Source organism: Enoplosus armatus, chromosome 22 (genome assembly GCF_043641665.1).
Source record: "Enoplosus armatus isolate fEnoArm2 chromosome 22, fEnoArm2.hap1, whole genome shotgun sequence".
Taxonomy (NCBI): Eukaryota; Metazoa; Chordata; class Actinopteri; order Centrarchiformes; family Enoplosidae; genus Enoplosus; species Enoplosus armatus.
In genome coordinates this window covers 9,824,922-9,851,544 of record NC_092201.1, presented here as the reverse complement: position 1 = coordinate 9,851,544, position 26,623 = coordinate 9,824,922, and the positions used below count along the sequence as shown (strand labels likewise).

At 41.8% G+C, this 26,623-nt stretch overlaps 1 protein-coding gene across 1 annotated transcript; it reads left to right on the top strand.

The window, feature by feature from the left end:
- The first annotated feature begins 1,552 nt into the window (after positions 1–1,552).
- Positions 1,553–25,370, top strand: atxn7l1 (ataxin 7-like 1). Its single transcript, XM_070929368.1, has 12 exons — positions 1,553–1,664; positions 2,104–2,178; positions 7,936–8,040; positions 14,737–14,932; positions 15,030–15,457; positions 18,499–18,581; positions 20,189–20,451; positions 21,613–21,829; positions 22,844–22,965; positions 23,161–23,706; positions 24,066–24,318; positions 25,353–25,370. Exons 1-12 carry the CDS (start codon positions 1,568–1,570, stop codon positions 25,368–25,370), a joined length of 2,403 nt encoding a protein of 800 aa, XP_070785469.1. The 5' UTR covers positions 1,553–1,567.
- The last annotated feature ends 1,253 nt before the right edge of the window (positions 25,371–26,623 follow it).

Below are 26,623 nucleotides of genomic sequence, written 5' to 3'. Positions count from 1 at the left end.
GATCTGCTTGACTTTAAGTTTCTGGAAAAGAACTATTCATTCATCACCTCCATCTAGCCTGACTTTGAACTTGAAATGCAGGTTCTGTTTTCAGCCACAAGAGGTCAATGTAGTGCCATGAGCATGACCTGCTGGGCCACTTTTGAGGAGCCAAACATCCTGGGGCAATTTGTTTCAATTACGACAGAATCCAGGCATATTTAATCAACAGTGTCCTCTATTAAATTCTTATAAATGCATGATGTAGATGAAAAATCCATGCATTTCACCGGTCTCCACCTCACCCAGTTAAAAGAGAAATGACATAACTGATTGCAATATAGGCTACAATTAAAATCAAACTATGCTCTCTGAAAGACCCTTGGGCTACTGATCATGTTATGTAGGTGTTCTGTTTGCGGTGGTGGCTAACCTCTGACCTAACCTGCACAAGGCCATTCAGACCTTTTTAGCCTCTCAGTGAAGCCAAATAATCAAAATAAACCTTTTTGCTATGCACACAATTAAAAGGGGTTATGCTGATGCTGTTACCTTACAATATAATCTGAGCTAGAAACACCATAATGTTAGATAGAAAAGAGGTTTTAGTGTTTTTATATTATTCATAGTTCTGACCTCCTCTTTCCAAAATCCATTAAACCCATTACTTTGCAGCTTCCTGTGAAGCCCTAACAGTACTCTAGTTTCTTTCAATGAAGCAGAGAGAAGATTTTAATCTAGTTTAGATACATTTTTAGGTTCAAACATGGGCCTAACATTTCAAGCCTCAACCTATTCATCCACATTCCTGCCTGGTCTAATATTTAACCCTTATTTTACAGTTGCCACCATTTTTCAGTATAGTGTAGATAGCAAAGATCATATGTATAATGAGTAGGTTTGCCTGGTATACTGTGCAGATACAGATATTGTTGCATTTAGTAGATAATGAAGGTAAGGTCTCAACATTTACTTTACAAATGTAACTAAAACTGTTCACATTCAGCAATATTGACTTTATAGGGTAAGGCTATTATTATCCCTACAGAATTGTTTTAAATGTCTGGCAAAGAATTGTTGAATGGATGAATCTGCATTCACATCCCCCACAAAAATAGGTTGTATTATGATCCTCAATATTTTCCCCCTATTTTTGATAGAATTCCCTGTCTTTGTAGTAGATAAGCCTAATGCACATTCAATAACTGACACTGTTACATGACATACATGTTGTTTTCTTTCTTCCGTTAGATTAGCCAATGCTATTTCAAAAATGTATAAGGTCTAATGTTTTGTAATGCAACATAATGTAACCGTGTAAGTGTCATACAATGAAAAATATGCATGTCGTGAATAGGCTTTGGGCTGCACATACATACATACATACATACATACATACTGAACTTTTGAACTCGTGAATAGCTCCCTGTCTGTCGCTCAGCCTCTCAAACCTCCGACAGATGCCGAACCCAGCCGAAGCTGGCCGACAACGACGTCAGCATATCTCGTTCTTTCGTTTTTCGCCTGCTGCGTGCGAAGGAGAGAGAGGAAAAAACGGCTCTCAGCAAAGCAACAAGAAGGAAGAGCAATGGCGACACTGGATCGCCAAATGCCAAGTCTGGATACCTTCCTTTGCGAGCCTTGGTCTTCCTTCGTCAGTGCGGCTAAATTACGTTTTGTTGACAGTAAGTTCGCACGTCGGTAGCCTTATTGTTTTTGTGGACAAAGTGTCGGGAAGTGCGTGGTCCAACTGTCTGTGATTGAGTTGAGTATCCACCATGCAGGGTCTGTCAAAGCGCAGCAAAGTAACTGTCAAAAATACTACTACGAAATGCAGTATTAATAGCTTGCTGTAACAGTCGTGCACGAGCGAGTGAGCAAAGCTAACCGTTACATTTCAGAGTTTGTAGCATTGGCGCGTGCAGTAATGATATCCTCAACTGTCCAGCTGTAAGTTTAGTTAGCTTTGACAGCTTCACTTGCTTTAGGAAGCCACAGCTCAGGCGCTAGCAAGCTAATGCTAACCCGATAGCCAGCCTCGGACCAGCATGGCTCCACGCATTGCCCCAAAGTTTGTTGTGAATGCTCCTGCGTGTTTGTAAGTGGCTGTTTGTGTTTGTTCAGACGCAGACTCGTCCTTGGATAACAGCGACAAAGAGCTTTACTGCCTCGGTGAAGCCGTGAAGCTCAGCAAAGAAGGTAAGCAAGTTACACTGACGGATACTCAACGCTGTCACGCACACGGTGGTGGTTTGTTATGGTTTTGTTGTATATGTTCTGCATCATTAAGGATGCTGGGATGTTTCAATTTTGAACCTCTTCTCACAGAAATTACTGGGTATTATTGTACGTAACGTTACATACTTTTGACAGGCTTTGAAGGGGAACAAAAAAAATACCTGCTATGTGTTTGCATTACAGTAGGTATCCTGTACCTAGGGCTGTAACTAATGATTTTACCTCCATTAATCGATTCATCTTTTGTCCACAAAATGTCAGAAAATTGTGAAAATGCCCGTAATAATTGCCCCATAATTTATTCTGATTCCTTCCAACTGTCCGAAATGCAAAGGTTTGCTATCATATATGACAAAGAAAAGCATCAGACCCTCACATGCGAGAAGCTGGAACTAGAGAATATTTGGCATTTGTGCTTTAAAAATGATTAATTGATTATCAAAAGATTTGCTAATTAATTGTCTATTGATTGACTAATCAATTAGTCGTGTCGTTAATTACAGTTAATGAAGACAGCATTAAATATTAACCAGTAACTGTTGCATCTTGTGATATGAATGTTTTGGGTCTGTCAACATCAGGCCAGGTGAAGGGTGTCCCCAGTGGTGTAATCAGAAGTGTCTTAATCATTATTTCGGCTAAATGGAATATGTATTAAACTCCATATTAATAAGTTTAGCTAAGCTATTGTGCTGTTGGAAATACATGAATATAGCTGGACAGCAGGGGTTCTCAAATGTGTTTTTTTTTTTGGTATTACGTGTAGTCTAAGACAAATTTTAGTTGCAAAATCTCTGGATATGTTACCTATGACAGGCCTACATTATCAGCGGCAGTCAACTAGAAGTGCCTGTGCTGTTGTATGCATATTTGTATGGTCTATAGTGTACGTTTGATCATTTCAGACTAAAGTGTCCTCAGTGGGCTCAGTTTGTGTATTGCTGAAAGTCTGTCTTACTTATTGTCTTACCTGTGTTGTATTTGGGCTTGTGCTAGAATATAGTTATATATCATGTGTAAGTGGATGTGGAGGGGGTTGTGGGGTTGTGGGCCCCTGAGCAGTGAGTGGGTTCCTCCACCCCCCAGGGACAGACCCAGAGGAGTTCCTTCACACCTCACCACATATAAATACCCACGGGAGCATGCGCTGCACGCTAACACACTTGAGTCATCCCTGGAAGTTGGAGCGTGCTGCAGCCCTCGTACAAACACACTGACGCACACACACACAGCCGGGGAAACTCTCTTCTCACTCTCCCTGGTCACATACCACCACCACCACCCCCCCTCCCACACACACACACTCACATGCCTCATCTTCCTCTCTCAGAGCCAAACTGGAGCGGTGTTTCCAGATTTGCTGATCTGTTGGCAACATGACACTAAGGCCTGCTGAGAGTGATATGCACATACACACACACAGACACCCACAAGCCTCACAAACACACAGGGAAACACATCTTAAATGCTTTATTTGTAGCAGAAAGTAGTGTGATTCATCGTCGATTTATATATTACATGTTTACACAGACACAAATTTGTAGTATATGGTGAGGCCAAGTTGCCAGTTATTGGTGTGTGGTGCAGGACAAGATTGGTATCTATGTCTCTTTCTCACCCTTAACTCTCACACACACACATACACACAGTGGAGATGATGACAACTAACAGCAACTTTGTCGGGCTAGACTGGCAGCCCCTGTCATCATCTCACTAGAAATAGGCAGTGTTGTAATGCTGCTATTTGTACATTTACCTCTGTCTTTAGTAGGGATGGCAATCGTCAGGAACGCCATGTTATTAACTGTGAGGTACACTTGTATGATGAAGACATCGCTGCAAGTATGCTTTGAGAGTTGTCCCATACCAAATGTGCTGTAAACGTACTGAACTGCATTATGCATCAAACACGAGGGAAAGTACCACATTGTGCAGGCTATGGCACAATATTGTTTGCAGTACATGAGCTGTTTTCTCTGGAATTTGAAAGCTTTGAGGATTTAAAAAAAAAAAGTTTCTAGCTGACGCCTCAAAATGTGTCATTTAGTAAATGGGGTACTATTGTCTGCATTTAAACGATTCAATCTGAAATTAGTCATATTACCCAGTCACCTCTTAAATATAGTCAAAGAAAATGGTGCATGTATTTCTTGTACTCGTAAAGTTAGGCAAATTGAAAATGCATGACACATTGCTTTATGAAAGACTGCTTGAGTGAAAAAAAAGGTGTGAATTCAAAAACCTTAAATTGATTAGTGAAAAATGAATCTGCAGCTATTTTTATTTTTTTAAGCAAAAATGCCAAACATTCACGAGATCAAGCACTGTGTTTCTATACTGTGAGGACTTGCTGTTTTTCTTCATCTTATGTCATAGTACACTCAATGTCTTGGACAAAGAGAGCAATTTTGATGTTAGATTATAACTCTATTTTCACCTTTTGGGATCTGTCAGTGAAACCATTCTTACAGTTTGTTTCATAAATGGCTTCATGTGACACTTTCCCTGGCTGTTGTTCATTTTTCAACCTGACTTTTATTCCTGATGATCTGATGATTCTGACCTTGAAAACAGATATTTTGAAACTTAATAGAGTAAAAACTTGGGAGGAGCGGGTTTAAACTTTTTTTAAATGATGAATTCTTTATCCTAACAGCACTTTTATTAATTCTTTACTCGTGACATGCTGTCTTTACAGCTTTAATACTATTGAAACACTTTTACTTAAAAGGTCTGCCACCTATTTTTGTGAGCCAACCGAAAGTCTTAACTATCTTATTAAGAAAAAAAGGAACCCAGATCTGGGACATTTTTGTAAAAATGGAGAGAATTGTTGAGTTTGTAGCCTAGGGTCTGCAACATTAGCTGCCATCCAACCGCTGGTAAGCTTGTTTACTCTGTCAGACATTTTGGTGCAGTACCAGTAATTATCTGGTGTGCCTGTTCAGAAAACAACTTCAGTTGAAGCTGTTGCTGTGGCCTGTGCCCTCAACTAGAACTCTTGTAGCACAGTGATTACTCAAAGGTGGCTCCTATCCTCAAGATTTCCCCTGAGTTGGTACATTTACATCATTTACTTAGTGAAACAAGTTTCTGTTTCTTTGTTACAGTTGCATTATTACTTTGGTATTAGTCAGTCAAACCTCAGTTGGCTATGAGTATGGCTGAGTAACTTTGCTGTTCTTTTTCTTCTCATGTTGGTAGCCACTGCCATCCAAACGCTTTTGTTTACCAGCAAGGTCTTTCAAGTTGCCTTCTAAACTCTTTTTCACCAATGGGAAGTTGATTTACTTTCACTGAATTTAATCAGTTTCTAATGATACATTGTTTTAGTAGCAAACTCACTGGCAAATTCACCAGTGACTGATGGTTTTGTAGTTCATTTTCTAACCTGTCAGTCATTTGGCAGTCTGCGGCTGTTGGCTTGAGAGACGCACACAATTCAGGCTGCAGAAATAGGCTAAGCACTTAGTTTGCATTTGACTTGGCAGATGCACAGGAAATTGCATTCTTGCTTTTTTTTTCCAGCAAGTCCTTTTCTTTTACTGTAAACCTTAGAATTTGCCATTTACCCGACAACAAATGTTTCCCATCATATTTATTTATTTTTTCGCTTGGCTTTGCTAATAGTTTATTGACAAGAAAGAAAGACACAAACTGTGATGATGGTGATCAGTTTTTTGAGCAGAAACTACTTGGCAGGTAGAGTTAACAGCAGCAGCAGTTTAACTTACAAATGTATTAATCCTCACCACTTCAAAACCTGTTGACTGGAATGACAATATTAAAAAGTTGTTTTCCACACGCAGCCACACCTTTCCATTTGTGTTTGTATTGTAGCTCGGATCTGGGCCACTTTCAGTTAAGTCAAAAACAAACACAGCAGTTTATTTGCTAATGAGGGGAAGCAGTTTTTGGTCGGCAAACACAGGAATCAGAGAGTTTGTATTGTGGCTTAAATCCAGGATCAGGCTCAGAAATTACCGCCATGGAAAATGAGTGAGGAATAATCTCCAATTCTGTATTGACAAGGTGAACTTGGGCAAAGTATCTTACCGCTAACAGAATCAGAATACTTAATACTTAATTGATCTCTGGGGGGAAATTACACAGTTACAGGTGCTCCCATTCAAGAGTAGAAAAGTAGCATACATTTAGAAATGAGAAGTCTGTACAAAAAATAAAAAATGAAATATATACATTTTCAATATTTAAGTTAAAAAAAAAAATATATATATATATACAATAACAATGTATGTGTGTGTGTGTGTGTGTGTGTGTATATATATATATATATATATATATATATATATACACATATACATACATACATACATACATACATACATACATACATACATATATGTATTGCACTGGTAACATTGCATTAACTGCTTCAGTGCAGCTGGTCTGCATGCAACTGACGGTCAGAAATGAAAGCCTCTTCCTCAGCAGCTAATATCAGTTTATTTTACCACCATGTTATTACTGCCTTGCCTTTCATTTGATTCAGTCTCATTACTCTTCTGTATTTATTCAACAGCAATCTTCAATCAATATTAACATAACTCAAAAGTAATGAAATATTCCTACAAGTGATGACAGCCTGGTGTGTGTGTCCTTAAACACCTCATGTATGATTAATGACGCCAACTCTGACTTTTTACAGTATGTACACAAGTGCACGTTGTATATACGTGTGTATAATAATATGGCTTTGACCTTGAGTGACCCAGCAGATCTTTTTTTTTTCCCGCACACACACACACACACACTGGTGAGCACTAAGCATGACTGGCCAGTCTCACCAACTGGCCAGCAATGCAAGGTCATGACAACATGTACCCATACGCTGTCAGACACCCACACATTCTCCAATTTTTCCCTTGCGAGCTTTCACATACTACCTCCCCTCAGCAAGTCTGGCTTAAGCCCCATGCTAATAAGTGCTGTGATTTCTGTCAGCAGAGCTTGTTTGGGTACAGGAAGATTAGGCTCTCAGAGCTCAGCCAAAAGAGATAATAGCTATTTTCCATTGGACATATTTGTTTTTCCTCAATATTTCTATTAATTAAATTTTTTTGAGTGGGTGGGGTATCTCTTGTAACCATGCACATTGTTGCTATATGCTAGCTAGAACAGAGTATGCTAGTTTGTGTGTGTGTTTTGAAAGGATTAGATTTTAGTCTGTCCTTTTCTGTCTGTCTTTTAATGCCTGTGTTTTTAGTAATGAGAGCATCCGTTGGTTGTGATGTTCCATGTCAGTGATAATTAGTTAGTGTTAGTGACAGCATTATCTGAAAAGTGCATTTTTAGAGACTGAAGCATCTCCAATTAGTGGATCGATTTAAAATGAATTGGAGTCGATTTTGATAATCAATTTGTTGTTTTCTCTGTTTTATATGATTGTAAATTAGATCTCTTCTGTCATGTTTCAAGTAATCAGTTTGGAAATTACAATGGGCAAATTTTCACTTGTTTCTAACATTTTACAGACAAAATGATCAATTGGTTATGCTGGGAAAAATGCCCAACAAAAGTTGTACTGATGGATCATTATTTTTTCAGTGTTTATAATGTACTGTAAAAGAGAGTAATTCTACTTAAGATGGATGGACCAATTGGAACAAAATTGACCCATAAATCGGTTTTGCTGTATTCCTTTAACTCTCATTGTTCTTTTTCTAAAAATATGGTCTCTCCTCTTCATGTCTTCAGAGATGCTTGTCTTCAGCCAGTTTCCAGCACTGGAGGATTTTTGTCTTGTTGTCTGCCATGTCTGCAATCAGGTGGTCACTCCTCAGGGCATCCTCACACACTATGGTAAGACACACACACACACTGAGACCCTCAGGGCTTAGTCACACATAAAAACTTCTGGGCATAACCTTACACTTCACTAACATAAACACACATACACACACCTTGGGGTATCACACAGAGGCACAGAACAAACACACATATAGCCATTCTGAGCAATACAATAATTTCTATTTACCCCTGCAGGGCACTTTAACACATATTATCCCTGCAACTTATCCTCCACACAAACAAACACCACTTGTTCTAATACTCAGCAGGCTGATAATTACTGGAAAACACTAAATAATTTACAGAATAATGGACCAGATGTAGCATTGTGCACATGCTCTTTTATCCAAGACATACGTATATGGAAAAAGCCAATTTTGCAAAGATAATGCTTTAAATTGGCTGATATTTTTGTTATTCAGGATAATTTGACAGGCAGATGGGTTGATCCATATGTTAAACCTCTGGCTGCAAAGGTACCACTTTCCTGATTTTTAATCCTACAGAGTTTTTACGCAGGGTTGGAAAATGTTGATGAATTGATTTGAAAAGGTTGTAGAAAGTATTAATATCTAACAAAAGTATGGATTTTGATAATGTGTAGAAAGTATACAGTATGTATTCACCATTCAGTGTTGTTGTTTAAGCGGTAGCAGTGTTGATCCCGGCTCTCATTGGCCCTCCACCCTGTCTGTCTACCTTTTTGTTTGTTTTTGATTGTGGGTCCACTGAGCACGCTCGCATCTGCCCGCGAGCTGCTGCTTCCTTCTGTTGGCGGCACGTGCACTAGCCTGAGCCGTCTGTTTGAGCGCGGGTGGGGGGGCACGACACATGGTCACGCTTAATGAACACACACACACTTTTCCCTAAGAGGAGAGAGGCCAGTGAAGTTGCATGGACACACATTCTCACTTTCTGTTTCTCAGCAGAAAGAGGTCAGTGGTATTGTGAGACACACACACACACACACACTCATAGACTACTGGCAGGCGCTGTTGTTTTGTCCCCGCTCCTGCCCCCCTGCAGCCACCCCCCCATCCCCTCTTGTTGGCAGCATTTCTGCTTGCTGACACGCACACAGGGTCGGGTAACAACAGGTCTAAAACACTCTCATGCGCACACACACACACACACACACACACACACACACACACACACAGGCAAGAGAGGGAATCTCCTGAGAGCTCCCCATAAAACAAAACGATCCTTGGGCCACAGTACGATAACAAGCAGGCAATGTGGTGCTGAGGCCAAGTCACATGCTGACTGGTAGAAAAGTCTTGTGTTGGAATCATTTTCATCTTATTTCATCATATACTTTTATGCCTATAATAACTTCAACTGTAGTGCAGTGACCTAGAAGTTAAACTGTCCAGCCACGATAGTTGATTCATTGACTTCATTCTTAAATTTGAAACATTATACACACAACCACTATGCGTCATGACATGAAAAATGTTCCTCCTGACCTCTGCTGAGTGGACTGCCTCTAGGAACTGCCGCTGTCAAGATATTCTTATGGTGTTTTATGCATTTCCTCCCATTGTTGCTCAGTCCGATCATGTCACTGTAATATCCTAGCGCCATTGTTCCCTGCTGGGGATTCTGCTTTAAATGTTGTGACCCTGAGAAGCATTTCGATTCATTGCAGTGGCCTTGTGTTTGTTTTTATGTGTGTGTATCCATCATGGGATTGGCTTTCATGCTTGACCTGTGCATGGAATCAGCATAGAGGCCTTACATACGCAGAAATGCATGCATGCACACACACACAGAGGAGGAGGGGCGTCGGCTGCCTCAGGGGTCAGTGGCTGTGACTTATACATACCCAGTTTGCTGCTCAAGCTTTGCTGTGTGTGAAGAAGAGAGTGGTCACAACTTAAGCTAGGACCAATACCTGATACATGTTTCATTTTGTCTTCTGTTCAAAAAGGTTAAGATATACTGTGTATTATACATCAGAGACTTGCTCCATTTAGTGGATTTGTTTATTTAAATCTCCTTAGAGGAAGGCAAGCATGTATATTCTTAGCATAAGTGGCCCCAGTGGGATATCAAATAAATCCCTCATACTGGCAGTGTTGGTACCATGCTCTCACCAATGAGCTTGTAATGAGAAAATGTGCAAAGTTGCGTTTAATGCTTGTGAGTGAACCTCAAAGATTATTATGGACAGACCAGGATGTTGTAAAGACATTTTTCCCCAATGAAGAGATATGTTTTTACCACTCTTTTAAGTACTATGTGAAGATTAATGAAACTTTCTTTCATAAGTGTTTTAGTATGAGTTTATTTCAAAGAGCATTTCACATGTTGGTACATTTGGGCCCTGAACACCATGATAAACTAGAGAATTCAAGAGTCACAACTGATGATTTGTGTGTGTGTGTGTGTGTCAGTGTAAGCTGTGTGTTTGGATAAAATAGCAACTCCATGCCGTGTTCAGATATTTCAGTGTTTTCCTTCCAATTCTTTCATCCACCATGATTTCTTCTCTCCATTCTTTCACTCTGCCTCCCCTGCCGTTGGCCCGCTGTGTGTGAGTAAGTCGAGTGCATGATGAAAGGGTCATGTTGTTGCCGTTGGTGGGTGTGTCTGTCTCTCTCTCTACTCGCCTTCCAAATTTTCTCTGTAGTGGTGGATTAATTGAGCTCTGAGGCAGGTCATTTCACTCCTAACTTAACAAGTGTCTGGGCTGCTCGGTGTTTCTGTGTCTTGAGTTTGCTGTTGTTTGAAAGTGTGTGTTTCTGGCTGTGGTGTAGATGTTAATTTCTCTAATGTTTGTAAGTTGGAAAGTTTGCCCTTAACCACAGAAGCTCTGCTTAGTTTCGTTTACTGGTGGTGGTGATGTTGCTCCTGTGGCTTGTCTGTGTGTGAACCATTAGCTGAGTCTTGGGCCAATTAAAATGCCAGCTGCCACTGTACATCAGAAGTGTTGTCCTTGCTTTTTTCTTTGCACTTAAGTTTGAACGGTGTTTAGAAAAGCAAAGGTACATAGAGGTATACAGTAGTATGTGTACTACCAGAATGCCAATGTTTTCAATATACTGTTTTTACAATACAGCCTGCTGTTTCTAAAACAACAAGGCTAGTTGCCTTTGACTCAGTTCTTCTAGATAACCTGGATGACTGAGAATCTTCGTCTGTTTCTCTCTCACTCTCTCCCCTGCTCCTCTCTCAATGTAAACAAACCCAGCTGAGCTCCGGGAGCCGCTGCTTCCTCATCATGCAATGGCTCCACCCACAGGATGAGTCTGCAGCCAATCGGCAACCAGCTGGGCTCTCAGCATTGCCATAACGACAGGCAGGCAGGCAGGAGAGCGTAGTAATGAGGGTGCCCTTGTGGTCGAGTGGCTTAGTGACCTTGGCTGGGCAGCCGTTCCATGCATTGTAAATCAGTACGGTTAGCTCCCAACCGGCTCCTTGCTCACAGGATGAGTTCTGTTACAAAACACAATATATCTGGTTTGGGGGAAATTCATTATGTCTTACTGTGCATACAGGTACACAAGCTGTAAACGTTTTTTGTTAGCCAACAATTTAAGCTGCTCGTAATTATGTTTTAATTTTACTGTTATAAATGTAGTACAATAATAGAATAGCAGGTCGATTTGGACCCACAAAGTCACAAGTATTTGGCTTGGCCAAATAACCACACTTGGGTACACTTGATAGCATATATCTTCAGATTTATTATTTACCTTGTTCCTGCATGGAAAGTAAAAACAAAATGCTGAAATCAGGAAATTAAAAAACACTCCTGTACAAAGTGCACACAGTTTTCCCAGTCCATTCATACAGTACAGCTTCATTGAACTATACAGTTAAGTCATTCAATGTGTGAAATTATTACTGTTGTAGCTGCATACCTGCGAATGTGGCCCTGGACTTTGATCCTGCTACTCTGAATACAGCTGCCTCTGCTTCCACTGGCCTATTTACACACCTGCCACACACACACACACACACACACACACACACACACACACACACACACACACACACATTCTCACTTACGCAAATTAATGCTCTTACAAAGTATTGTCATATAAACATGCTGCACACACATACACACTCTACTGTGCATTCAAACTACTACAAAAACACACATGCACTTGAAATGCAGTCATACCCACACACACACCTGTTATACTTAGCACGCAGTGGTTAATCTCTTCAATACACACAGACACACTTTGCACACACATTGTACACACACTCTCCCTCAGTCACCTGCAGAACACTTTGATGTGTACTCATGCACTCTGAGCAAACACCCCGGGTCGGTCAGTCTGTCTGCTCTGCCCTTTTGTTCCAGTGTGCTGCTGTTAGTAGACTACTACTACACTCATTAACTGGCTTGTACAACATTATGATACACACACACACACACACACACACACACACACACACACACACACACACACACACACACAGAATCCCTTATGCTGCTTACTGAGTAAAGCATGACATCAGCGCTACTTGGTCAGGAGTTTGTTTTACACAAGTCAATCAACTAGCTTGTTAATTGGGATGGGGGGTGTGACGAGTTCTGGACTGAAGAATTGCCTTTCCTTCCCTCACACTGGATGAGAGCAGCTGTCAGCTGCTATGATAGTCGTACAACAGGTTTTTTGGGAAATCTTTGTCTGCCTTGGGCTGCAGGCTCAGCGGCTAGCTATTGGTTGTGTGGTGAGATTTTCACAGGTTATGAGGGACTGGGTTGTGCTCCCCGGGTGGGACCAGGAGCGTTGCCTTGTCGACCCACTTCTACAGGGGCAGGGAAGACATTGCCTGGCTGCTTCATCGTCTCCCATCTCTAATTTTGTGCTGTCATATCTCAGGGTTATGGCAGCCTTCAGTCTTGCAGGCATGTGGTTAGGCTGTGGGACCCTTCACTTCTTTTCGCCCAGTCAGCAGTTGAGTCGGAGTTGCTGTATGCTCGGATTCAGGCCCAGCTGAGAGTACATCACATCCCTAATGGGCCTTTGCCTCTGGTGGTTACCAATAACAAAGCCCTTTAACTGCATGCCCAGCTGGCCTCTGTCATCAGTTGCTGAGCTCAAAAGGGAGCCGTGCGAAGGGCATGCATGCTACCACCTGCTTGGGCGGTGAGTGCAAAGATCTGTCTCAGGGTGTCAGGCTATGGACATACTCATGCTACTGTTTTGTCTGCCTGACTCTGTTACTCTGTCACTGTGTGTTTGTGTTTGTGGGCGTGTGAGTGTAGATGTATTAGGGAGCTTCTTTTAGCTTTGTTTGGCTAGTACATGTCAAACTCACTGTCAAGTATTTTAAGGCAGGGCATGAGAAAAAATGTTTGGACACTTGAGTTTTGTATATTTGCTGTTAATCTGTATAATTGTGAGCATATGTGGCTGTGCACAGTGCACAGCTATGCATAGTGCAGTTGCATACTTGTAGGAGTAGTAGTGTAGTTTTGTTGTGCATGGATGTACATTATTCATTTGCAGCAGTATTTGTGTTCATGGTTCCAAGGTGTATATTAATGACTCAGACATAATAATCTGCTGACCAACAAATGGCTACACACGGTCTGTTATCAAAGTAAAGCTTGAGAGTGGTATGACTTCTTTTCCAAATACACACACCATAAGTAACATTTGAAATGAAGCAGTCTATATATTCTACCTGAGCTGATCTCTTTATAGTAGGTCTATTTCATCATGTCACTGCTCTCTTCAGTTTTAGATTTGCATCTTATCAGCAAACAGGAAATTCAGCTAACCACAAGGGCCAGTCTCATCCCAAAAATAACAGCTGCTTTTCACCAATTTATCTATCAGCTAAACCTTGCTAGATCTTGCAGACCTCCTGAAGCAGATTAAAAGAACTCTGTTTTGAGCTGTGAACATAATACAACTCGTGTCACATATCATTCTTTACTGTTCACACCATTGTTACCAATTCAAACTACTGTTTTAATGTGTGTGCAGGGTGTCTCCCCCGCCTCCTTTCTCTTGTTTTTATGACATGTTCACCCCTCTGCTTTCATTCAGGTAGCTGGGGTGTAGTTTCCCTGTGAGACAGTCAGAGAGAAACAGACAGTCCTGGACCACACCCCCTCATTCCCTCCCCACCCTTCTCCCACAAAGACATGCATAGCAAAAACCGTAAGTGTAAGCTCCTCTCCTCTCCTACTTTTTGTCCCCCACAGCCTCGTGATTTATTCCCCCTTACGTTTCTTCTGCGTCTCAGCATCCTTTCACTTGTGTGTTCAGATCAGATCTAGGTCAAAAAGTATTTATAATTGTTGCTCTTGTTTGAACTTCACATAATAACAGGTTGGTGGAGTTTATCACACAAGGACACTTCAGATGGTGTCAGGCAAGTTGCTAATTAGAGAAAAGTACACTTAATTGATTAGTAAATACTTCATTCTTTTTGTGGAAAGGTTCTGGCACAGATTTGTGTCTCCTTTGTTACAACACAGCCATCTGGCACCTAAGCAGGGTAAAAAAAAAAACAACAAGAAGTTTGTGTAAATACCACACTACACTACACTCTGTACTAGACTCAGGTGCGAATTAGATGCAAATCAGATCCAAAAAAGTACCCACTAGCAATGCATGATCTTCAGAGTAGGAGTGAGTCTTGATCTGTTGAGTGTGTTTTTGTGTGTGTTATGCATCTGTGTGACCTTACGCATAAGATCTTTGTCTCTGCTTCTGTTTTGACCTGTTTCAGAGAAGCGCCACGTCTCCCCCGTCCCTTCCAGGAGCCCCCTGGTCCCCATGAAGCCCAAAGCTGCAGTGGTCCCCGCTGTGGCTCCCAGTCCTGGGGACACGCTGGCCTTCAGGGTCCCTAAAGATTTCCCTCACTCCCGCTTCAGCAAGGCACCGCTTGCTGTCTACCCACCAAAAGGGGCACGGAACAAGACGTGGTGGGCAGTTTTTTAAGGCGTTTCATGTAACGCTGTTTTTGCTGCTGCCAAAACATTTAGTTATACAAAGTTTTAATTTTGCTCTTCCCCTCTCCAGTGTATCCCTTCCCGTTGTAAGCCTGGAGAAGATGCCGTGCCTCAACCGGGCCGACTCAGCGTCACATGTGCGCCTCTCCTCCTCCTCCTCTTCCTCCCCCTCTCCCTCCTCCCTCAAACCTCCATCCCTCACTCCCCCAGCCTCCCAACGGTCTAGCGAGAAGCTCACGAACGGCCGTGGCACCAGCGGGCCTTCCACGCCGCGCTCCACCACGTCCCCATCCTCTCTTGACGGGCGCCCCAGTCCGGCACGCTCTCCGCTGGACCGACGGCCATCATCCACACCTTCTCCTTCCCAGCTGGACCGGAAACCCTCCCCGTCACCTTCCCCTTCCCACCGATCTGGCGCTCTGCCATCGTCGTCGCCATTGGAGAAGAAGCAGCAAAATGGAACTAAGACTTCTTCCAGGTCGCAGAAAAGACTCTCAGGTCAGTCCTAAGATGTTACTTTTTCTGCATTGATCCAGGGGAAATCCTTGTACATGCACATTTTCTCTTTCTTTAATCTTCAGAGCTTTACTGTGCATCCACAGTCCTCTACAGCTCACTAACGTCATTGAAGATGTGGAGAACATTTAATAATGTAATAATTTTCCTGCCTGCATTTTAATGGCTGGTTTGTGATCTTGATCCATTAACATACAGGTCAGAAAACGGATTCCTGTGTTTCTGGCTTTGCTCCTTAAATTACACTCTTAAGCTTTACACAGGAATTCCTACAAGACATACATGCATACGCTCTCACAAGCTCACACACTCACTATTTCTTATCCTCGTATCCTTTGGAGAGCTTCCAACCTGAGTGTTTGGCTGCAGACGGCACAGTGGTGGGCTTGGGACTCTATGTTTTGGAAAGCGAGAGACACCTCCTTATAGTTTTCTAATGTCTTTCTCTCTCTTTTTTTCTCTGTCATCTCACTATTCTCTTGATCTTTCTCACTTACCACTGTTCTGTCTCATTTTAACTTCCTTTTAAAATTAACATTGATGCCCACAAGTTAACCCAGTGGTCATCTAGAAGTAAGAGAGGTAAAAACATGCATGGCGATACAGTTAAAAGGGTTTGTGATGCTTCAGGGTCTGGTTGTTGGTGTCATGTCTCTCTGTGCAGCTCTTCTTCCTCTTCCTCCCCTCCTGATTTCTCTCTTCTTTCCCTTCGTTTGTGCTGTGTCTCGCTGTGCTCCGAGCCTCTGATTTACACCCTCTAATTCACGAGCTCCTGCTGCCAAAAAGCTGCTTGTCGTCTTGAGAGATTTCCCCCACCTCCTGTGTGTCTATATTTTTTCATCCTCTCACTCTCCACCTCCTGCCTCGACCTCCTCGTTTCTCTCTCACACACTCCTTCTCTGGCCTAATTTTTTTTCTTTCATCACCGTCTTGTTTCTCACTCATCTTGTTCTGCATTCTGTGTTGCATCACCGTCCTCCTTCAGTCTGTGTTCACACTCACCATCTCTCTCTCTCTCTCTCTCTCTCTCTCTCTCTCTCTCTCTCTCTCTCTCTCTCTCTCTCTCTCTCTCTCTCTCTATCTACTTCCTTTTTTAGTTTGTGTGAACGTGTTTATGTCTATGTCTTGTCTTTGTTAAGTGCATGTTTGTTGCTGTTGTACATTTGCGTGTGTTTGCCTGTTCACCCGTATCCGTCGGAGCTGTGTCGTCCTGCAAGCACAAAAAGATTACAGGGATTATAGGAAAGGCCAGCGCTAGATTACAGCCCTCTGACAGTAACACTGTTTAAGATAACCTGCTGACTCGAGGTTGTTGTTGACCGGATAGTTTGTGTGGGGCAACAAAGGTCTCTCTGTGTTTCTATGCAATGATTTAGCTGTTTGTATCAGCCGAGAAAATTCACAAAAGTTTGCTTTGAAGGGCCTCCATGACTTAAATCTCAACATCCAACATTTGACTCAGGATGTAAACAATTTGCAAGCAGTAGTAACAAGTAGCAAGTGGATCAACTTTGACCTACTGTACATACCATAGTGCGCAGCGTGGATCAATTGTTTGAGATAGTGCAGTTAAACTGAGGATTTGTTGTCATTATGATCAGACCGAGCAGGTAGAGACAAGGTGCAGGTTTTTCAAAAAGGTGGCTTTTTATTAACCAAAAAAATGAAAACATACTAGTTGAATATGAACTAAAATGGGCCCTGAAAGAGTTCAACAAAACAGAACTGAATATCTGACTTAGACCTAACTAAATGACTAAGAGGGGGAGCATATATACTGGATGGCCCAACCTTTATAACACATGACTGGTGGACAAACATAATAACTAACATAACCCCAATAAACATTAGATTTATGAAAAAGACCATCAACGTTAATACGCTAGGTCAAATAAACATGAAAGTGTGAGGATGAGTGGACATGTTATTACCAAATGCTTTTCAATGTACAAACCTGTGTCTGTTAGTGAAAGGGAAGTGAAGTATGAAAATAAGTCCCAGGTTTAAAAAAAAAAAAAAAAGAAAAAGGGGGAACTTGTTGGCAGTTTTTTTCTGCTTATATTAATTGCTGTGTATGACTTTAAAAATTTTTTCATTGTAAGCACATTTGGTGACAACTGATGTATTAACCCTTAAAGCTCCTGAAAACATAAGTTTCTAATATAGTATTTCTCTGTAACATTGAATATTCATGACTACATCTTTAGGTATTATTTATTACAAGTTTAACACTCTGCTTCTTCAGGATGGTGTGCATGTGGTTTGATCCGATTTGATGACAGTTGGTAGGTTGTTTCGTTCACTGTCAATCAGATTCTGATTTAAATGTTGCTGAATCCTGATTGGTGCATGGAAGTATTTGATGACACCATCTTCCAACTGAGCGCTGTACACTTCAAACAAGTGAGAGTAGCACAGAGAAACAAAGAAATACAGAAATCTCTCCTGTGAAATAACCCAAACTGTTCCCACTGGCAAAAATAGCATCTTCATGTATGATTAGTCTTAAGTCTGCTACACGTGAGGAGTCACAGAAAACATATTTTGCTTTATTAAGAGCTTACATTTCATCATAAAAGTACAGTTTCCCCTCAGATCCTTCTCATTAAAGCAGGAGAGAGTTTCCTGGGCTGTCAGTCACAGTTGACTCTTGTAAGGCTGCCAGTACATCCTGTCAAGAACGATTTGTCACAGCATACGGGATCTGTACAGTTTATCTGTTTGAAACATTGAAACATTACTAATGTCACACTGAATAGTACTATTAGACGACACTAGCCTTACACCACGACTGAATGATTGAATGAACAAAGGACTATGTGAATAGACAAATGTCAGTGAGTGCCGTCGCAAAAGAGACAAATGAATGCACTCGTGGCACTGTGAGGCTCCCACTCCCAGCAAATGTGATTTGATACTTGAAGGAGGGAAGGAAGAAATGACTAAATGATGGCCTTTAGTACCAGTCTAATGTGTGTGTGTGTGTGTGTGTGTGTGTGTGTGTGTGTTTTCATGTTTTACAGGGAGAGTGTTTGATCCTAACAAGCACTGTGGAGTCCAGGACCCCGAGACTAAGCGACCCTGCACGAGGTCTCTCACCTGCAAGGTAACTCAAATACGCACGCACAACACTCTGTTCACCTGTGTGTAATTTCTGTGATAGTTTCTTCCTGCTTCCTGTCTAAGTCGGCCTCACCAGCAAAGTAACTTTGTCTGTTCAAGAGAGTAATATTACTGAAGGGTGCGCTAACAACACTACCACAGCTCCGACCCCGTTTGCCGCCCTGTCTGTCTCTGTGATACGTCTGCACTGCCCATTTCTCACTTAATGCGGGGTAGCAGTGCTGAAGCATTACAGGGCCTACACTTTCCGAGATGAGGTAATTATAGATGTTGGATGAGGCTACAACATCTTTCAGCAGTACAACTCTTATTTTACTGCCCTTTAATTACTTCTAGCAAGTTTTACTAATCACTCCAAACTGGTTATTAAGTAATTAGAGATGTATCAGGCTAGCGTGTTGATTTTGTTTATAGTGGTTTGTGAGAATAATCATGTCTACATCTGTTTTCTTTTTTACAAAACTCATTGTTGATGTCTAGATTTATATTGGCAGTCCCAATGAGAACTACATGTTTCACTGACATTTCATGGCCACTGATGCTCTCTGTTAAGTAATGTTTAGTGATGATTTTTAAATGAGGAAAGACACGTGAAATAAAATTAATAGAAAAATAGATTTGCGCAATTGTTCTTCCAGTTTATGTTCGTCTGGAGAGCACTTGATCTTAAGTGCTGGTTTCGGATACAGAGGGCCGTGGTCAAGTGGCATGGCACCTTCAACTCCAGTATTGCACTTTCATATAGTAGGAAGGAATCACAAGAGATGGATGGTCAAAACTTATATCCTCACTTTTAGTCTCTAGTATGGGTCAAGCTTCAAAAGCACGTGATTCCTTCAATTCCCATAATGCAGTTGTATAGCATCTTTCATAAGATCCACCCTGCTTGGCAAACTCCTACTTCTTTCAAAGTCACACCTCCAGTTTATAACTCAGGCTTTCTGTTATAAATATGTTGTCTTCAAGCCCCAAGACTGTAGAAAGTTCTTTCAGAGCCACAGAAAACATTATTCAGTTTTCATAGGCCGAGTAGAACTCCTCAAGATGAGTGAACTGAATTTGTAAAATAGGTGAAGTGCCCCTTTTTAAACTGGTGACAATGACTTGTAATGTATAGAAGATGCACCTCTCCTCAATATGACCTTTGAGTGAGTACAGGACCATTTTCCCTCTACAAGCCATTCTACCTGTTCCAACCAGAGTTTCACCAGCCTCACACACATTTTTTAGAGGACTTTTGGAAAACCAAATGTTTGATGTCTGGTTACCGTCCAAAGTAGTTGGAAGGGTAGACAAGCTCACCATGCACTGGCAATATTTACCAATGTTAGTCTGGTGAGACGTAAGCCGCAGCATGGTGCAGTGATTATGGAAACTTTCCTGAAACCAGAGAGCCATGATTCAAGCCCCTGCTGAAGTTTGTTTGAGCTACTCTCTGAATTCTTCACAGATCAATACTTTCATTAACGAAGTCTCTCTGGAAATAACCTAATATCTCTTAACACTCTGTGCTTATTAGCTCACAGAAGGACACATATGAAATTGCTATTAACCTTTTTTCTGTTTGTTTGTTTTTCTCGGCGGCTACAGACTCACTCTTTAACCCACCGCCGGGCCGTCCCTGGGCGAAGGAAACATTTCGACATCCTCCTGGCCGAACACAAGGGGCGGGCAAAGGAGAAGGAGGGAGTGAAGGAGAAGGAGAAAGACAGGGACAGAGCACAGGGATGGAAGGAAGGCAGCAGTCAGAGTCTCGCGTCACAAGAGAGCACATGTCCCAGCAAGCCTCACTGCCCAAATGGACGACCCCTGTCCACGTTGAAGCTACGTCTGGCAAATGCACACATACCCAGGTAGGACAGTGGACACCCCCACACACACAGTATTAACTATACAATGTTTGCCTTTAAATACCTCTACCTTGATACACTTTACTTTAAAAACTGTTCCTTCAGTCACATGATCCAAGTGTCTAATCTTCCTAAAATACAAGGGGAGGAAGTATCCTTGGTGCCCAGATGTTTTGTTGGCAAAAGTAAAATATTTAAATTTAAATGTTAAAAATATAGCTGTGTCTAAACCACAGTATTAGTAATTAAATTACACAATTAGATATTCAGTTTATAAGATTGCTTATAAGATTCAAAATATTACAATTTTATTTGCTTCCTTAAATGTTGACTTTTATGTTGCCTCATTTATTTCATGTGATCAAAAACATAAGCTAAGAGTCAAATCGGTCTTATATAAAGATTTCTATTTTTCTAGAGTTTTTCATTTTAATTTGTAAGGAAAAGCAACACTTTCTGAAGAAAAGCCTTATTGCCTTTGTATTTATTTATTTAGCATTATTTACATTTACTTATTTATTTAGTGATTTTAGACTTTTACTATGGTAGTTTGGTAATCTTTACTTTTGTTCATTTTTACTTTTGGAGCTGAACAGTGCTGGTCCCAGACAGATGCATGTCTGTTCATGTTTTCTTCCACCAGGGGATGCTGTAAACAAGAGTGAGAAATGAGAAACAATAGCAAGTCTGCCCTTGTGAAAGTGTCAGGAGAAACTCATTTCCTTCTGCTTACAAGATGATCCTCTGTTTGAAAAAGGAAGTTATTTAGGGTTTTGTCACTGTAGCAGACATGTTGGTGTAGATATGCTTTTGTGTTTATCTGTTAAGACTTTTCTGTCGTTCTGTCTCTTTTTCTTTTGCTTTCTCCCTTCTCATTACTTCTCCACTCTGTCCCTCAATCTTGCCTTCTTACCATTTCCTTTTTTTTCTTCTCCTCCTCTTCTCACTGTTTTCCTCTTCATTTATTTTTCCGCATTACTCTTCTGTTTCTTCTATCACTTCTCTTTCACTTCATCTCCCTTCTCTTTCCCAATCTCTTCTTTGCTTCTCCATACTACAAACATTTCTCATTTTCTCCCCCTCCACATGTCTCTCTTTTCCCTTGCTCCCTCGCCTATCTTTTCTTTTACTCACCCCTCTCTGTTTCTAACATGTCCACCTCAGTGTTCCAGGCTCCACCACCTCCAGCTCCACCTCCAGTCCTCTGCCCCCAGCGCCAGCCCCTGCCCCGGCCCCAAACTCCCAGCCATCTCCCCACAGTTGGGTGACGGCAACAGGAGACGGTGGTCGACTTTCCAGTGACGAGGGAGATGCAGAGACTCCAGAGGACACTGACAGACCTGCCTTTCACTGCTCCAATCAGCACCCACAACCTTTAGGGGTAAATACTATGACTGCTAATGCTGCGCTAACAGACATCTTTATGCTCCATAACCTTGGGGCATTAAATAATAATAATAATTAAAGTTTGAAACAATATTTCCCATTTTTACCCAGCAGATAAAAGTATAATATGCCATTTAGAGGAATTGTTGCCACTGCTCATTTAGTTCTTTCAGTGCAAAAAAAGAGGAAAGGGTTGTGTGCAACTTTGATGTCAGTATGTCTATTTAGCAGTTTAAAAAATGGCTATGATGTTACTATATTATATGGGCTTTTGTTGTATTGATGTCATTCACATTAAATTGCTGTGCTTTTTGCTATTAAGTAAGTGTAAAGAAAACTTTCCTGCCAAACTGACCACCTCAATGCATAATTATATCCTCTATGGATTAATGATGAACTGTTGTTGTTCAGAATCTGGATCAAGACCAAAAAGGTGCTCACAGGAAGGATACATGACTCCATTTCCTGTCTTAATTAAATTGTACATTATACTGTATATTGTCACTAAAGCAGAGATGTTGAACGTTTGAGCTGCCCACTCTCATGTGGTGGATACTCAAGTCTTGTGTTAGAAACTAAAAAGAAGCATTAATTTGGTAATAATATCATCCAGCTTAGAAGGTCAGGTTTATAGCTTTTTTTAGACATCTGAACTTGTGAAGTTCTTGTGTAGATTTTAGTTTTGCTTGTGTTAGATAATCTTTCATAGTCAGTCTTAATTTGGTATTTTTCTCTCTCCTCTTTGCGCTCTCTTGGTCATCTGTTCTTTTCAATCTATCTCTCTGTTTCTGTCATTTAATGCCTCTTTCACTCCACATCCTGCTCTGTCTACCCACCTCTTACTTCCTCTTTCTGTCTTTCTCTCTCTCTCTCTCTCTCTCTCTCTCTCTTTTTTCACTCGATGTACGTCTCACATGCTCTTACATGCCTTCTCCTCTTCTCTCTATGCCTCACCTTACTTCCCTACTGTCCCAATCCCTTTTGCTCTCTCTCTTCTTTCTCCCTCCAGTTTTGTGTATTCAGCAGCAGGCTCATGGGACGGGGCCACTATGTGTTCGACAGGCGATGGGACAGGATGAGGCTGGCGCTCCAGAACATGGTGGAGAAACATCTTAACTCACAGATGTGGAGGTGAGTGTGCATCAGTGTACACTTAAAGGTAAATTGTTTTTTCTTTGATTAGGTAGAGTTTTTTCACATAAATGTGTGTAAATGCAGAAAACCATTGTTCAGTAAAATACAACATATTGATTAGTACTTAAGGTACTCTGAATTTATATGGGCAGTGAAGCATTTCTCATTTAAAATATCCCCTTCCTATTTCAGGAAGGTGCCTCTGGCTGCTGAGAGCCTCCTCTCCCTCTCATCCTCTGGGAGCTCCCCTGTCACTTCACAACAGACTCTCTCTCCCACCTCCGTCACTTCTCCTGTCCTCTCCTCCCCCTCCAACTCCCTCTCCTACACCGCCCCATTCCCTCAGTCTGCATCCATGGCCGGGGTGTTCAGCATTCGAGGCGCTGCGCAGCCAGTCGCCCCAGTTTCCGCGCTGGGTAAAGCCCGTAACGGCACGCATAAATCCAGCCGCCCATCCAAAGACATGGAGGACTCTGTAGTGGGATCTAAGAAGAGAAAAATCTCTTCCTACTCCTCTTCCTCCTCCTCATCCTTTTCTTCTTCCTCCTTGTTTCCGACTGTGGATAATCACAAGAGGAACGGCAGCAGCTATCATCCAACATTACGAGGTTCGGGGGGGACAGCAGCAACCCCAGCCAGGAAAAAGGGACTTGGACGCGGGGGAAGTAGGCTTTGGAGCGGCGGAGAGGACTGGCTATCCAGAGCCGATGTGTCTCAAAGCCACAACTCACAAAACAGGTGTGTACAGGGCTGTTTAAATGTGTTCCACATAATGCCTTCAAACAAAACGCTATTATCTTTATTTTTTTGATCGTAGCAGCCAGGGCTAGAAACAGCACAATACAGGCTCGGCTCAGCACGACATAATACAGTATGTAGAGAAACACTTGAGAGGGTGATTTATTAAAAGTAGAGCAGTGTGTAAACAGAGAGGACAGTGCCAGCAGTGCAGAGGCTGTGATGACAGGTGTTTGGCTTTCCTCTAAAATACACAGCACTGTAAAATCTGCTGTGATGATGTTATACCAGTCCAAATACATCCGACTGTGCAGTTTACTATATATCATCAATTTTCCTCCTCTTCTGGTCCTCCCCAGTCGGGAACTTGGCACAAGCAGTATACCCCACTCACCCAGCAGGGAGCCTGCCTCCGCCCCCCATCAACCCCTGGCTCCCCCCTCCGGACCCTTGGCTTATGGGGGCGGAGCAGAGGGGAGGAAGAGGAGGAGTCCCAGCTCTTACAGAGGGAAGGCCAGCAAGCTGAGCAGGCCGGGTGGGTTGGAGAGCCTCTTTGGGAATGGGAGTGATGGCGGGGGAATAATGGCTTCGGGGCCCGAGTCCCCGAGACAGGTAGGTGTCACATAGTCTCTTTATTATGCACTACAAGGAATATCCCTGAGTATAATTTGGTGTGCTCAATTCTGAATTGTCAAACCAACCTTATAGTCAACTAAGAGTCTATTTATACACCCCTTTCACATCCATCGCTTGGAAGAAGTAAAAAATATTGTCTGACAAAGGAAATCTTAACTCAACATCCTTTTACTAGCTTTTCTCCAAGCTTTTAACCACATTTAATGATCTTCATCAGGGGATGGAGTTTTCCCAGTTGTCATGGAAATGGCGCATTTGTCTCAGTTAGCCATGCTAGCAGCACGGCTGTAGGATGGCAGGTCAGGTGATCACTCCACCACTTGGGTCCTGACTGAAATATCTCAACAACTATTGGATGCATTGTTAGGAAATTTGGCTCAGACATTCATGGACCTCATGAATCCTCATGAATGATGAATCCTCCATCCTAGCTCCACCAACTGTCCAATACTTTGATTTATGGCCAAATACCTGCAAAACCAATGACTTTCCCATCAGTCTCAGCTGTACTTTGCTACGAAAATATTCTACAAAGTGGCATTTTGTATTAGTGTCAGTTCTCTTAGAAAACCAACCCACCATTCATTTCTGTTATTGTAAGCTGAAACAAAAAAGGCAAAGCTTATCACAAAATGAAATAATACATCACTGCTATGAGCAAACAATTGAATATACAGTTACTTTCTTAAGAAATCAAGCTTGAATGAATGAGAGCTAACGTGATTTGTTCAAATTGTTTTGAATGCAACCCAAGTAATCTAATCCTGAACTCACTTAGATGACAAGTTCACAGGTGGCCCATTACATTTGTTGTTGTGGTAATGTTACTGCAAGCCAGCTGCATTTCACAAAGTCGCCAACAGCCTTACATTTATTCACAATCTCGGTAGGAAAAGGCAGTTTAAAGGCATGTTAAATATGCAGCAGTTGCTTTTCTCCCAGTAAATCCATCATTGAACCAGTAATAAATGAAAGCCAGTTAATAAGTCTCTGTCTTCCCCTCTCTGCAGGCCAAGTTGCATCACTGACAGAAACCTGTTTCATGGACTGAACATTGGGCAGCTGTGCAGGCCACTACCGTTTGTGACCTTTGACCTCACTGCTCTTCCACTGAGAGCACCAATCGGACTGCTTCATCTCGGCGATGTCACCCCTATTTACCCAATGACAGTTCAGTTCACCCACTGTGACATCGGGGCCCTGCAGTCTTTACCCACAGTTGGCTGGCAGTTACTTCCGCTCTCCACCTCCTAATTATGGAGCGTTTTGATGGAAAGCTGCTGTGTGGTCGCAGCCTTTTCAGAACAAAACAGTGGAATCCAAAAACGTGTGCTCTGAAAAGGGAATTTGCCTCACAAAGTTTGCAAGGCATTGTCAATTACACCACCACTGCACAATTTTTGGGGAGACGATATTTCCTTTCTGGTTGCTCTGACCTTTTTCCTGGTTAATGTGTCCGGTCAGCTCACAAGGAAAGAGGTCTGTGATTGTTTTTTGGAGTTAGATGGTTGAAGGACCTACTGACACGACTACTATAGGACTCAGCCTTCGGCTATGCCCCCTCAACTGTCCCCCCTCTACCCCTTTTTCTGTCTTTCTCCTGATTTCAGCTTTTCCTCTTTCTCAAAGATGGAAGAGACAACAGCAGTTGTAGTTGGGTTTTATCCAGCTTTTTCTCCTCCTTCTTTATTTCCCTCCATCTTTCTTTACTACTCTTTATATCAAACAACTTTGTCAACATTCTCTTTTTTTCCTTTCTCCCCCTCTCTCCCTATCCATCCTGGCATGCCCGCGTTCAAAGTGCACTTACTGCCCTCGTTTCCCCTTGCTTCCCTCTTCACTGACTCCAGAGCAGTCTCCAGCAGTGCCACACGAGGACCTGTTCACACAAGGGAAGAAGAAATGTCTATGTTACCAACGGCGCTGTGTCAATGCGTTGTATTTCAATATAGGAAGAAATCCGATTTTATTTGAAGATTGTTTGTTTTTTCTTCGTTCTGGTTTTAAATGTTGCAAGAAACACAAACTCCTGTCTGTGTGTCAGGACTTGCATCCAAAAAGGAATTATTACCACGGAGTCTGATCTTTTTTTGTATAATAATTTATCATTCTTAAGTGATGTTTGTTTTCTAACTAACCGTTGAGGTTTGAGCTACAGAGACTTTTTGAGCAAAAAATTATTTCTATTGCATTTTGAAGAAATGTTGAAAGTATTATGATAGTTCATATTGTTGAAAATGTGTACATATCTGTTATTATTTTTGTATTTATTAATAATTGT

Coding starts and splice junctions, on each gene's coding strand:
- atxn7l1 (XM_070929368.1), top strand. CDS start 1,568: ATGGCGACACTGGATCGCCAAATGCCAAGTCTGGATACCTTCCTTTGC. Junction 15,458..18,498: donor GTCGCAGAAAAGACTCTCAG/GTCAGTCCTAAG, acceptor CATGTTTTACAG/GGAGAGTGTTTGATCCTAAC. Junction 22,966..23,160: donor CTTAACTCACAGATGTGGAG/GTGAGTGTGCAT, acceptor TTCCTATTTCAG/GAAGGTGCCTCTGGCTGCTG.